We start from the raw sequence: 12,477 nt of genomic DNA on the forward strand, positions 1-12,477 counted from the left end.
TGAGAGTTGTTGGATAAGTCGATTAGTAATTATGTTGCGTCGGTCTAGTTTGTGAGAAATATGGGTCCGGTCGAGTTTATTGTGCCTATATTTTATTTGATAATCTTAACTATGTAATCGAATTGATTAAATTGTTCAAATTAAATAAATCAAGTCTATGTTAAAAATTAAATTGAATTAACCCAATAAATTTTTAAATCAAAGAAATTAAAATAACAAAGTACAAAAATAATATTATTTTTATATTTCAATTTTTTTGATTTTTTGGATATAGAAATTGAATGGAAGCAAATAATCGAAATTATTAAAATTAGAAACCAAATCAAAATGACTTACAATTTGAACCGAACCAAATTAATAATTTTAATCAATTTAATTTAATTATTTTAACTTAATCAAAATGTTGGAGTTAATTGTGTTAACAACACATTTATATTTCAAGTTTTTCTAAGTTTTTTTGTTTTTTTATTAACCAAAACTTGCAGTCATTATATTTGGAATAAACTTACAGAATAATAAACACATCTCCAAATAAAAAAGTAAAAATCTATGTGTAGTCTCATCACAATGATCACATGCCAATCCATAGTACCACTTCAATGCAGAAGCTATCTCAAGCCTTAAAGTGGGCTTGGGTCAATAATTGGGCCAAGTCAAACTCAGCACATTGGACGAAGATTTAAGCGACCGAACTTTCTCCCCCCCAAAACCCATTAGCTATTGCCCAGGAAAGTTCTATGAGTCCTTGTTCTTAGCAAAGCTATGAGCATGTTTCAAAACTCTTTTGAGATTAGTATTTAGGATCACAACAAGATGTATTGTGAACTACTAGTGATTGGGAATTCAATGGGATCTATTGTCAATCGAACACAATAATTAACTTATTGATCGAAAACATCATCGTTAATGACTTTATAAGAAAAAGAATAATCAAGTGGTATAAGAACGTTCTTGCATAAATATTTCGATATTTAAATCAAACATTACAATTTGAAGGTCATATTAAAGCTGGTATTAGAGACATACCTTCTTTGAAACGATGACTTATTTATTTATAGAGAAATATGAAATTTTCTGACATATACTAGAATTATGATTATTACAAATAATATTTATCTTATATTCTAAGTCCCATTAGAATTCTTTATGGATAATGTCTATCATTTTCTTAGAACTCTCGAATGAATTTTCGAATATCAAAGTTATTTTGCTTGCATTTTCTGTGAGAACCCCTCTCGAATTAAGAGAAAATTTACCCGACGATTTACTATCTTTAGGGAAAGAAATAATCCCTTGGTATTAGTCTCTGGGAGACCTATTAATTTTCTAGTCTTTTGCCGTCAGGTAGTCTCCAAGAGATCGTATGTCTCTTGATCGTCTAACTAATCTCCAAGATAGCCACGTGGTCTTATTATTATTAAAAATTTCAAGAGATCACCTAGTCTCATGGTTATGATTAGTCTCGCATGGTCTCCTAATTTTTTGGTTTTGTATGAAAGTTTTATATTCTTTAATCCCCTTAATTATTTTGGAGTTTTTTTGGGACTTTTTACTATGACACATTAAATTATAAAACTCAAGTGTGATGTTAAATTTTAATTGAATTAAATATTAAAATTAATTAATGAAATACTATCACTTCACAACATGATTTTGAGAACCCTTAAATTCCCCTAACTTTGTCTCAAAATGTTATTGGTAAGAGGAAATCTAAGCTAATAGTGATAATAGCTGAAGTTTTAAAATAAAGTTAGAGTTCGTTTGATTGTAAATATGAAGTTGTATAGAAAAAAATTAAGTTATAGACAATTAAATTACTTAAAATTATTTACATAAAAATTATTAATTAAGAGTGGTTGATTGATTTAATTTTTAACCTAAAAATTGTTATACTTTTTAAATTTTTGGTGTGTCACTAATATTGTTATTTTTTATTTTTAACTAAAAATATAAAAAAAATAAAAATACTTTATTAACATAATTTTATAATACAAAAATATAATATATGCGTAATTTGGAGCACAAAATCATTGGTTTCTTATTCTCGTCGGCTTCGAAGACCGTGGACTCTTGATTGGAGCACATTGTACACGTGGTAACGCATTAATTTAAATATAAATAAATATAATAATTAAATAATTTGTTTATAACGTGTATCTATTATTTCTTATTTTTAATATTTAAATATTTTTTTAATTTAATTGAAGTGTGACATATTTATCATCAACTATTAAAATTATATAAATATTAAAAAAATATACAATAAGTGGGAGATCTATATTTTTGTCTCTTTAATTCTTTATTTCTTTTATGTGATCATTGAATGTTTCGTTATTTCAATTACACATTTAAAGTTGATCTTTGAGTCAATTTAACTCATGCATTTTGACTTTCTTTTCATGTGTCAATCCAAATCTTTTGTTATTTTAGTTACGACCATGAATTTGAATTTTTTAGTCAATTAATTTCTTATATTTTCATATGTAAAAAAAAGTTAAATGAGATGATAAAATTTACATCACACTCTATTTATCGTTAAAATTGTTAAAATGTAGTTGTTAAATTAATTAAAAAATATAAATTTAAAAGTGTAATTCAAATAATAAAAAATTTATATCGATGCATAAAAAAAAGTTAAATTAATTTAAAATATTTATTTATAAATATAATTAAAATAATAAAAAATTAAATAGACACATAAAAAATATAAATATATATAGAAAAAAATATAAATTTTGCTTACAATAAATCCTAGACAGATCTGCGATCTCGCCACGTGGCGGAGATCACAAAGTAGTAGGCAATTACCGTGAAACCGCGGCGGGTCCCGCCCACGAAGTAGCGGTGCGCAGTTTCCGTGCAACCGCGGGCGATTGGGAGACTCATTAATCACGTGGTGGGGATGGAAATGTTTAAAAAAAAAAACATAGAAAAGGGGGTTGGCGGGCGGGGGTGGCCGCAAGTGGCCGAGAGACGTGAATCGGACGCTCTCGCCTTTGCTCCTCGCTATTCAACTTTAGAGGTCGAAATGAACGGCCGTGGGCCCCACCTCCGAATTGGTTTTGGCCCTGTCGGCACGCAATGGAACGCCTCCTCCGCCTTCTCACCTGCAAATTCCCAACTTTGCCCCTCCCGCCCCGCTTAAATCGCGGCTTTACCCTCCTTACCCTAGCCGCCTCGTGGAATGTGAAGGGTAGCCAGCCACCCCTTTATCCGTACCAATCCTAAATTTTCTTCCTTTTTTATTTTATTTTGGAGGATGCTTAAATGCGATAATGTATTTTAATTAGAATTAAATTACTCATTATATTTTAAAAATTATCAAATAAATTATTATATTTTAATGTTTGGTATTAAATTAGTCACTGCATTTTTAAAAAGTATAATAATAAACTTTGACACTCTAAAAATTTTTGAATCTTAATTTGAGATTTAATTTAAGATTTGAGATATAATAACAAACAATTTACCGTATATATTTAAAAATTTGGGATATAACAAAGTTATGGATTCGCATTTGCCTCAATATTATATTGCACAATTGCTTGTGTCTATCTAAAAGGGTCTATCCCTCGAGTTTTAATTCTTGACAAATCTATCAGTTCACTTAGAATTATAGAGTAGACATATCGTGATTTTAAAAAAGATGAGATAGGTTTGAGCTCAAAAATGTTTGTAGTCGAAAGATATCTTAAATCTTAAGTTTCTCGTGTTGTCAAAAAAAAAAAATTCAATTTAGATGATGATTATGTGAGATTATTTTAATTTTGAATAGAGTCAACGATACTAATAATATTAAAATGTTATTGGACATCTTTATGACAATATATATCATAACAATTATCATGACCCTAGATTTCAAATAGTAAGTTACTTACCATTTCTTAAATGCAATGGTTAATTAGGGTTCGAATTTAAAAATACAATAGTTTATTTAAATTATAGTAGCCAAATTAATCCTACATCTAAAATAAAATAACTTATTTGACCATTCAAAAAATATAATACTATTTCTTTTCTTCCTTGTTTTAAACAATGGGGTGAGTTAGCACATTGTTTAGTCTTGTTATTAAGGATTATTTAGTCTTTGTTTGACTTCAACTTTGAACGAACCACGAGTTAAGTTCATGACAAAATATAATAAATATTAGGTGTTTGGTAAACTTTAACTCAACCCAACTCGTGTTAGGTCAGTTAAGGGCCCAAACTTAACCTAAGTATATATTTTGGTGTGTCGGGTGAGTTTAAGGCTCGATTTATTTGTAGGAAAGTGTTTTTTTTTTTTTTTTAGAAATAAATAGTTTTTTGACAAGTATTTTATATTATTTAAAATGTTGTTGAAAAATCTTTTTCAATATTTGGTTGGTATTTTAGAAAATTACATTTTTTGTCTTATTATTAAATTTATAACATAAAGATAAAAAAAATATAATAAGTACGTAATAGTAATAAAGATTAAAACGTTACAGCATCATATATCATAAAAAGTCTATATAATAAAAATAGCATGCTAAATTTTACATAAGTTCTATAAATATGCATGTGAGGGAGGGGGGAGGGGAACAACGACATAATGGTGATGTAGGCAGACATAGACAAAGTCCAACGAAGACGACAACTAGTACAGGATGTAAAGAAGCAGATCTAGACTAAGATAAAACCTAACGGAGACGGCAACTAGCACAATAATGTGATCAGAGATTGATGGAGTGTGATAAAGATGTAAAAAGGTCAATCGATACATGCAAAGCTCAACAAATAGAGATAGTGAAGTAGGAGGAGCTCGATGGATAGAGATGACCATGTAGGCAAAGCTCGACAGACAAAAGCAAGTGACATAGGTGAAGCTCGGTAGAGAAAGACATTAACGCATGAACATAGGCTGAAAAAGGTATTGAAAGCTCAAAAAAATGCATATGAGAAGCTATGGAAAGTGATTTCCTGATTTCAACTCTGGGAAGTCACTTTTTGAATTTCCTTTGTGTTTTAGCAATTCAATCTTCATGATTTCATTTAACTTTGTGGTTTTCTTGGAGCCAAAAACATGAAAAACAGAGAAAAGTGTTTTATGAGAAGATGTTTTCTACCAAACACGCGAAGCCTGGGTGTATTACAAAAACCAATTATTATTAAACCCAGCTCAACTTAATTAATTAACTGAACAATTTTATGTAATCAAGCCCATATGCCCTATATTCCAAACTTGGTGTTAAGAAATTCAACTAATGACAAGGAAACACCATGCAAAACCCAAAATTGTTTTATAATTGTGTTTTTCTATTGAGTCACCAAAGATAAATGGACATGTTTCAGAAAATATATATTTATTTTACTTTATTTTTAGATTTTAAATAAGATATATATATATTATAATATGAAAAACTTGAAAATCCCTTAATCACAATCAACTTTTAGCCTGAACTCATCTTATCCTCTTTAAAACTCACGGTTTGCCTATATCACAACCCTAAATGAAAGGATAGGTTCTCTATAAACAAAAACTCGAGGACCTAGCCACTTGGATAAATATAATAGATTGCACATTCCCGCACAGAGATAAAATCATACCTATGACTTTGCAGTATCCCAAACTCCTAGATGCATACGGTGGACCGTCTACGCTATCCCAATTGATTAAATAATATACATTTAACACTATAAATTAAGAGTATTTGATACTTGAGTAGTTATACTTAAATTCGATTAAGTTTCTTCGATTATCAAATTTCTCTATAGCTAATCAAATTAAGGTTGACTCTAGCAATTCCCTCGCCATCTCCAAATTTGGCGAACCACCCCCGATTTTTCTCCTCTCGTAGCACTCGCCATTGCCATCTCCAATCACAAAATTTTTTGTGAAGTTGAAAAGGGTCGCCAACATTGGTGAACAATATCTTCGAGGTTCATCATCGCCATCTTTCCTGCTCCCTTAATGGCCATCAACGGAGAAGAGAATAGAAAGATCGATTGGAGATGAGACGACATCAGCTGGAGAAGATAATGATTGGTTAGATCTACCAGTTGTAGCGACCAATAGAGGTTGCGACGATCAGTAGCGACCATTGACAACCAGCGGAAATCATCGGCGAGGAGCAACCAACAACCAACGACAGCTTGCATAACGACTCCATGAAACAACTTCAAGTTTGTGAGGTTTTTTTTATTTATTTGTGTATTTAATGAGTAATATTGTGTATTTGATTATTGATTTGTGTATTTAGTTATTGAGTTTGTGTATGTGTATATTTGATTATTTTATATATTTAATTATTAAATTTGTATACGTGTGTATATAATTTTATTATTAAATTATAAAATAAATAATAAATTTTTATAATAATTAAAATTATATGTAAAATAAAATAAATAGAATTGAAGTATGTTGATAAATAAATGAAATAAGGAATCAAATAGAAAAGAAGGTATGAATTATTGTTAGAGTAGATACGATTTTTGAAATAAAATTAAAATAAATAATAAATTATTTATAATATAATAGAGAGTAAGACAAGAAAGATTGACAGAACCTAATAATCTAATTAAAAATAACCCTTTACAAAATCACTAGTCTAATCAACTTAAATTCGTAAATAGTAGAATATAACTCAAAAATATCAAAAAATCTTAAAGCTAGATCAGCCTAAAATCTAATCTAATCTAATCATCCAATATAGGGTTTGATGAGGTTTGCATTATTCGTGGTCAAAAATGAAATGAGAATAGGGGTTGCGTTTGTTGGAAAAAATGAACTGCGATGCACAAATATTTCAAAGCATGGAGCCCATCTTAGAGCACATTGAATTGTCCAACACCCTTTGCTTTGAACCTGTCACTTTCATCGCTCTATTTACCACTCGATTATCATGTGCTCCAATTCAACAATATTTTTTCCCGAGAAAAAGTCACGGAAAGTCATCTCACCAGACCCATGTGACCGGAAATCACAGCCTCAGTGTCCTCCATATACGTTGCTAATTTGCGGCATTCATCAGATCAGCCATTGGCGACCTCAATCAAGCTCGTTTATATCTCTCTTCTGCCGCAACCCAGTTCCGCAATTCCACTGATAGTGTCGAAAAACGAGAACCCAGTTGGATTAATCTGCGGAACCATGTCGAATCCGGCGGAGTTCTCCGATGGAAGGAGGGCCGGCAAGTCGCCGGAAAAGTCCAACTTCGCGCAGACTTGCAACCGGCTGAGTCAGTACCTCAAGGAAAGGGGTAACCTGAGAAATCTCGGCCTTGAAATGGCTGGGAAGCTGGAACCTAAAGGTATGAGTACGACCTTTTTCTTTTATTTTCTGTTCTTTTCCTTTCCCGGAAAACTGTAAATGATTCTTCTTCTTCTTATTCACGGCAGCCACAAAAAATTTGCTTCCGAACATGGAAAACCCCGGCGAAACGGCAACACAACATGGGCATATGGATCTCCTTAAAGATTCACCGGAAAATACAAACAAGGCCGCTTCCGGCAGGTTTACTTCTTCTCTTAAATTTTCTTATGTAAATCTGAATCCGATTTTATAAAAGCCCCTAATCTAGTTCGTTGCCTTCAATTGATGATTGAACACGCCTATAATCTCTAATCTAATTATCTTTCGTTTCTTGTTATTTATGCGATCAGGAAGCCGGTGACGATCGACTTGGAACCGGAAACAGCCCAAATGACGATTTTTTACGGGGGGAAAGTTCTGGTGTTTGATAGTGTTCCGGCCGAGAAAGCGACGGAGCTCATGGCGTTGGCCGGCGGCGGGGAAAGCCGGGTGAATTCCAGCGAGTCTCGGCAGGCGGCTGGGCCAAATCCTGGCCCAGAACAAGCTCAGCCACAGCCTAATAAAGCGATTGGTTCTGGTAATTTCTCGATTCCTGGGACGTCATCTCATCCGATCATCGTAAATACGAAATCAGAAAAGCTCTTTGTTAACCGATTTTCTGAGTTTTTTCTTTTATTTTCTTTTGTATTTCAGGCGTGCCCATAGCAAGAAGAGCTTCGCTCCACCGGTTCATGGAGAAGAGGAAAGACAGGTAGCCATTAATGCTCCTTTCTCCTCATCCACTCTTTCGGATTTGATAGGATAAATGGTGAATAAAGTTTGCCCTTACAACTACAAAAAAAAAAAAAAAAAAAAGTCTCACTTTAACTTGAATTTGTGGATAAAAGTTCATCAAAATTTACTTTAATATATAATTTTATAATTATTATCAATTATCATTAAAATAGATTAATTTAACTAGCAACGAGCACTTATACATAATATTAAAATATTATTTCATTTAAACTTGACCTAAAAATTAAACCCGACTCTAAACTTGAGAGAGATAAGACTTCGTAGAGGATTGGGTTTACATTATTAATTACGTTAATATTTTAATAATTTTTTTTAAAGTTAAATGTCGGTAATTAAGAATTTATATTTTAAATTAAAATTTAATAATTTTTATATTTAAATATAAAGTTATGTTACTGTTTATACTTTTTGCTGTATTCATAATGAGTATGATTTGCTCATCTGACCCCTTGGGTGTTGTTTGGTTTGGTTTGCAGGGTGACTGCGAGAGCGCCATACCAAGTACAGGGGGGACCATCCACATCCAGGTCCAAGGACGATGAAGAACTTGCACTCAAGTTATAGCCCTGCTGGATGAAACCCATCAATTTTTCCTCTTTCCACTGTTTCTTACCATCCAAACAAGCCCTTAGAATTAACATAACAATTAATTCCCCCTATTTAGGGTTTCTTTTCTTATTAGGCTGTCACTTTCTGTAGATGCTATATATGTTAATGGACTTGTAGTCCCCCCAGTTTGAAGCTTCCTAGCTAGCAGCTAGCTTTGTCCTAACTTAGACATTACATGAATTAAATCCCATTTCCCATTGGTGGTTCAGTATATGATATCTACTTGTTTTATGGGTTTTTGCTGAATTACGTTTTAAAGTGTATTTAATGTATTTTATTTTTAATATTTAAATATTTTTATAATTAATATCAAATTCATATATAGGTATATGACTGTTGTTGAGAAAGTCGTCGACAAAACCCTTATTTTGTTTGTGTATCTTATTATCAACGAAACTTGTATGTTGGGATATAGGAGATAAATTTATTATATATATATAATAATAATTCAAAAATTATATATATATTAAATAAATACACAAAAAGTTGATATAATAGATGTGACATGTGAGGTGGGGGTATGCAATTGATTTAGAGTGCGATCTTGTTCACCCCTTTAGCGGGGTGAATGTAACCCTTTAACTAAAACGAAATTGTAAAATTGTATAAAAAAAATTAATTATGTTTCAAAAAAAATTATTTTTATAATTTAACTAAAAATGTGACGGGATCAAAATTAGATGAATTAGAACTTATAAAAAAATGACAGACTTATAAAAATAATTAACAGGGTTAAAACTGAGTCAAAACTAGAAAGTAACTGTTTTCAGTAATTAATTTGTTTGAGTTGTTAAAAACGATTTTTTTTAAAAAAATAACTAAAAATAATTTTTTTTTAAAACATGATTATTTTTTTAACCCTCACTGACGGGGTTACGTTCACCCCGTTAAAAGGGTGAACAAAATCGCACTCATTGATTTAGACTAAATCAAGTTGAAATTGAAAGGTTTCTAATTTAAAAAAATTGGAGGGTTGAATCGATTATTAGTATCTCAAAACAACACATGTCGTCCAACAAATTAATTTTGCCCTTCTTTAATATAAATTTAAATATATATATATATAGTTTAAATTAGATTAAATTATAAATTATAAATTATTACTTTTTAGACTAAAGACCAAATTACAATCGTCTAGTCTTAAACCGAACCTTTGTTTTTTATCCAATCTAATCTAGATTGAGATTTGCAAACCCCTAAGAAATATACAATTAGTTAATGACTATAAATTGTAGTTTATTCTGTATATTCAAGTGAAAGCCAACCTATAATTTACTAAATAAATAAATTAAATTAAAATTTTCTTGTATGTAAAAAAAAAAATCAAATTGAAACTAAATCAAATTTTATTTTTGACCCCACCAAATTAGTTGAATTTTATCATTTGGGTTCAAAGGATACCTTCTTGAGATTTTATATAAATTACCTCTAATATTAGATTTATCGCTAAATATCTTTATAAGAATCAAGGCGGACCTTTCATGAGACTCATGAGGCAATTGCATCAGGGCCCATGGAAATTTAGCTATTTGGGGGTTCATAAATTGGAAACCCCCATTTTGGTAAGGGTGCCGCCCATGGTCTACCCTCTTCCTATGCAAACTTCGTGTTTGCCCCCGTCCTTCTCTCTCTCTCACTTTCTTTCACTCCCTCCATCTCTCTCGTCTTCATCGTCGGTCTCTCGCCTTTCGCTACTCCATAGTTCGCGCCTTGCTACTCCGTCGCCATTTGTCCTCGTCGGGCTCTCACCCTCGCTTTCTCACCAGACTTGCATCTTGCTGCTGTGCTCGATTAGCGGTTGCTCAACGCTTGTCACTTGTTCTTGTGACCAATCACCGGTGGCTAGCTCACGTTGCCTCGCTCTCCGTCACTCACTATCTCAAATTCAGTCATTGTCTTTGAAGCGAACATGTTTCTCATAAGCCCTAACTCTAGAATCTATATCTGCTTACTGGTTATTGCTTAGCTTCATTCAACTTTTAGCGGTTAGTTTTTCCTTCATTTCATTTCGTTTATGAAATAAAATTATGATATATTTGGAGATTTAGATTATTGGATAGCTTGCCTATATCTATTTTATTGATGTTGGTTGAATTCGGTAAGAGAAAATTTAATTTTATTGATGTCTTCATTTTGTTTATATACATGATAACTGTTTGTTTTCTTCTTATAAAATAGAATTAGAGTCTAGAGATGTCTTGTTCATTTTATTTTTCTTATTATTATTACAAGTCTAGATATATAGAAATTAAGTTTAAAATTATTATTGCTTTAAGTGTGTCGTGGATTGGCTATGTTGTTTATTGAGAAAAAAATTATCGAACAACTTGATTATGTAAACTTAATTGATATTTTTGCCTCCAAAATTACAAGGAAAGTAGTTTTTAATTGATAATTTAGAAAAATTTTAAATTTATTCTTTGGTATGGTATAAATATTTATTTATTTTTTTATATTTTATTATGAAAAAATAAAATTTAAATGTACTTTATGATTCGGGGGCCCATTTTTATATTTCGCCTCGGGGCCCCCAAATATCAGGTACGACACTGATGAGAATTGATAAAAAAAAGTATAAAAATATTATGAAAAAAATAAGAGCGATGTTACTTAACTATACAACTCTAATTACATTATTTTGATATTATTATAAAAATTATTAATAAAAAAAAATTCTCATATTTTTTTTCACTCTCATCATCTTTCTCTAGTTGACGAATTAGTCAAAATGTAACCGTTTGTCAATATTTTTTTTCTCAATTGACGAGAAAAAATTAATTCTAAACCCGCCCTAACGAGGTTCAAGAATGTTTACGAAAAATTTGTTTAAAAATCTTTCAAATCTTATCTAAATATGTAATTAAACTAAAAAAATAATATTAAAATATGAACAAATTATAATATATATCTATAATTAAGATTAAAAAGTAGTATTGTTAAATTAAAATTTTAAATTGAAAAAATATATTTTGATGATTTGAAAACTTAATAACTTTTTTATAAGTTAGAATATAAATAATAACCTAAAATGTTAATATATAAATAATATTTAATATATATAGGTCTGGTTTTGGGTGAGGAGTACTACCCCAACCCCAAACCCAATCTATGCAATTCAAGTTTACCCGAACCCACACCCATAAATGGATAAAGGAAAATCTATTTTGACTAGAATGGGCTCGAGTGAATATAAATTACCATCCTTACAATATTGGAGTGATTAGGGTTGGGCTTTCAAAAGCATTACATTATCAATGATTTGTTATCACGTGTTAATAATAAGTATATGTAGTGTTTGTTAATCAATATGTAAAAAGAAAAAAGTTAAATATAAAAACATTATAAGTAAAAGTACTTTTATTATATTTGTTAAAAGTTTTTGTCAATCTACTGATAAAAAAAGTCACGTGACTTCTTATATGTCAAAAATTAGATAAATAAATATCTCCTTTCCCCCTTTAAATAAATTTATCTGAGATTTAACAGATTCTAGAAAAAAAACTCATATGCCTACTCATCTTATAAAACCCTCACACTTTTTGATAATGATTAACGAGGGATATTTTGATAAAAAATTATTATTACGGTACTTATCATATGTAATTTAACAAACATACAGAAAGAAAAAATATAATTCGTAGTGCATTTTAAAAAATGTAATAAACAGTTTAATAAATTTTTTTGAATTCTTTCCAATATTATTGTGAGTATTTTATATGTTAATATAAAAAAAATATTTCAACCATATATTGATGCTAGATTATATTGTTCATTTTAACCCATGAATACTCCATTACCAA

General features: G+C 30.4%; 1 protein-coding gene across 1 annotated transcript; it reads left to right on the top strand.

The window, feature by feature from the left end:
• The first annotated feature begins 6,905 nt into the window (after positions 1-6,905).
• Positions 6,906-8,890, top strand: LOC127793976 (jasmonate ZIM domain-containing protein 1-like). Its single transcript, XM_052324812.1, has 5 exons — positions 6,906-7,271; positions 7,360-7,474; positions 7,624-7,850; positions 7,967-8,024; positions 8,545-8,890. Exons 1-5 carry the CDS (start codon positions 7,112-7,114, stop codon positions 8,630-8,632), a joined length of 648 nt encoding a protein of 215 aa, XP_052180772.1. The 5' UTR covers positions 6,906-7,111; the 3' UTR covers positions 8,633-8,890.
• The last annotated feature ends 3,587 nt before the right edge of the window (positions 8,891-12,477 follow it).

This window comes from Diospyros lotus, chromosome 2, assembly GCF_014633365.1.
Source record: "Diospyros lotus cultivar Yz01 chromosome 2, ASM1463336v1, whole genome shotgun sequence".
NCBI lineage: Eukaryota > Viridiplantae > Streptophyta > Magnoliopsida > Ericales > Ebenaceae > Diospyros > Diospyros lotus.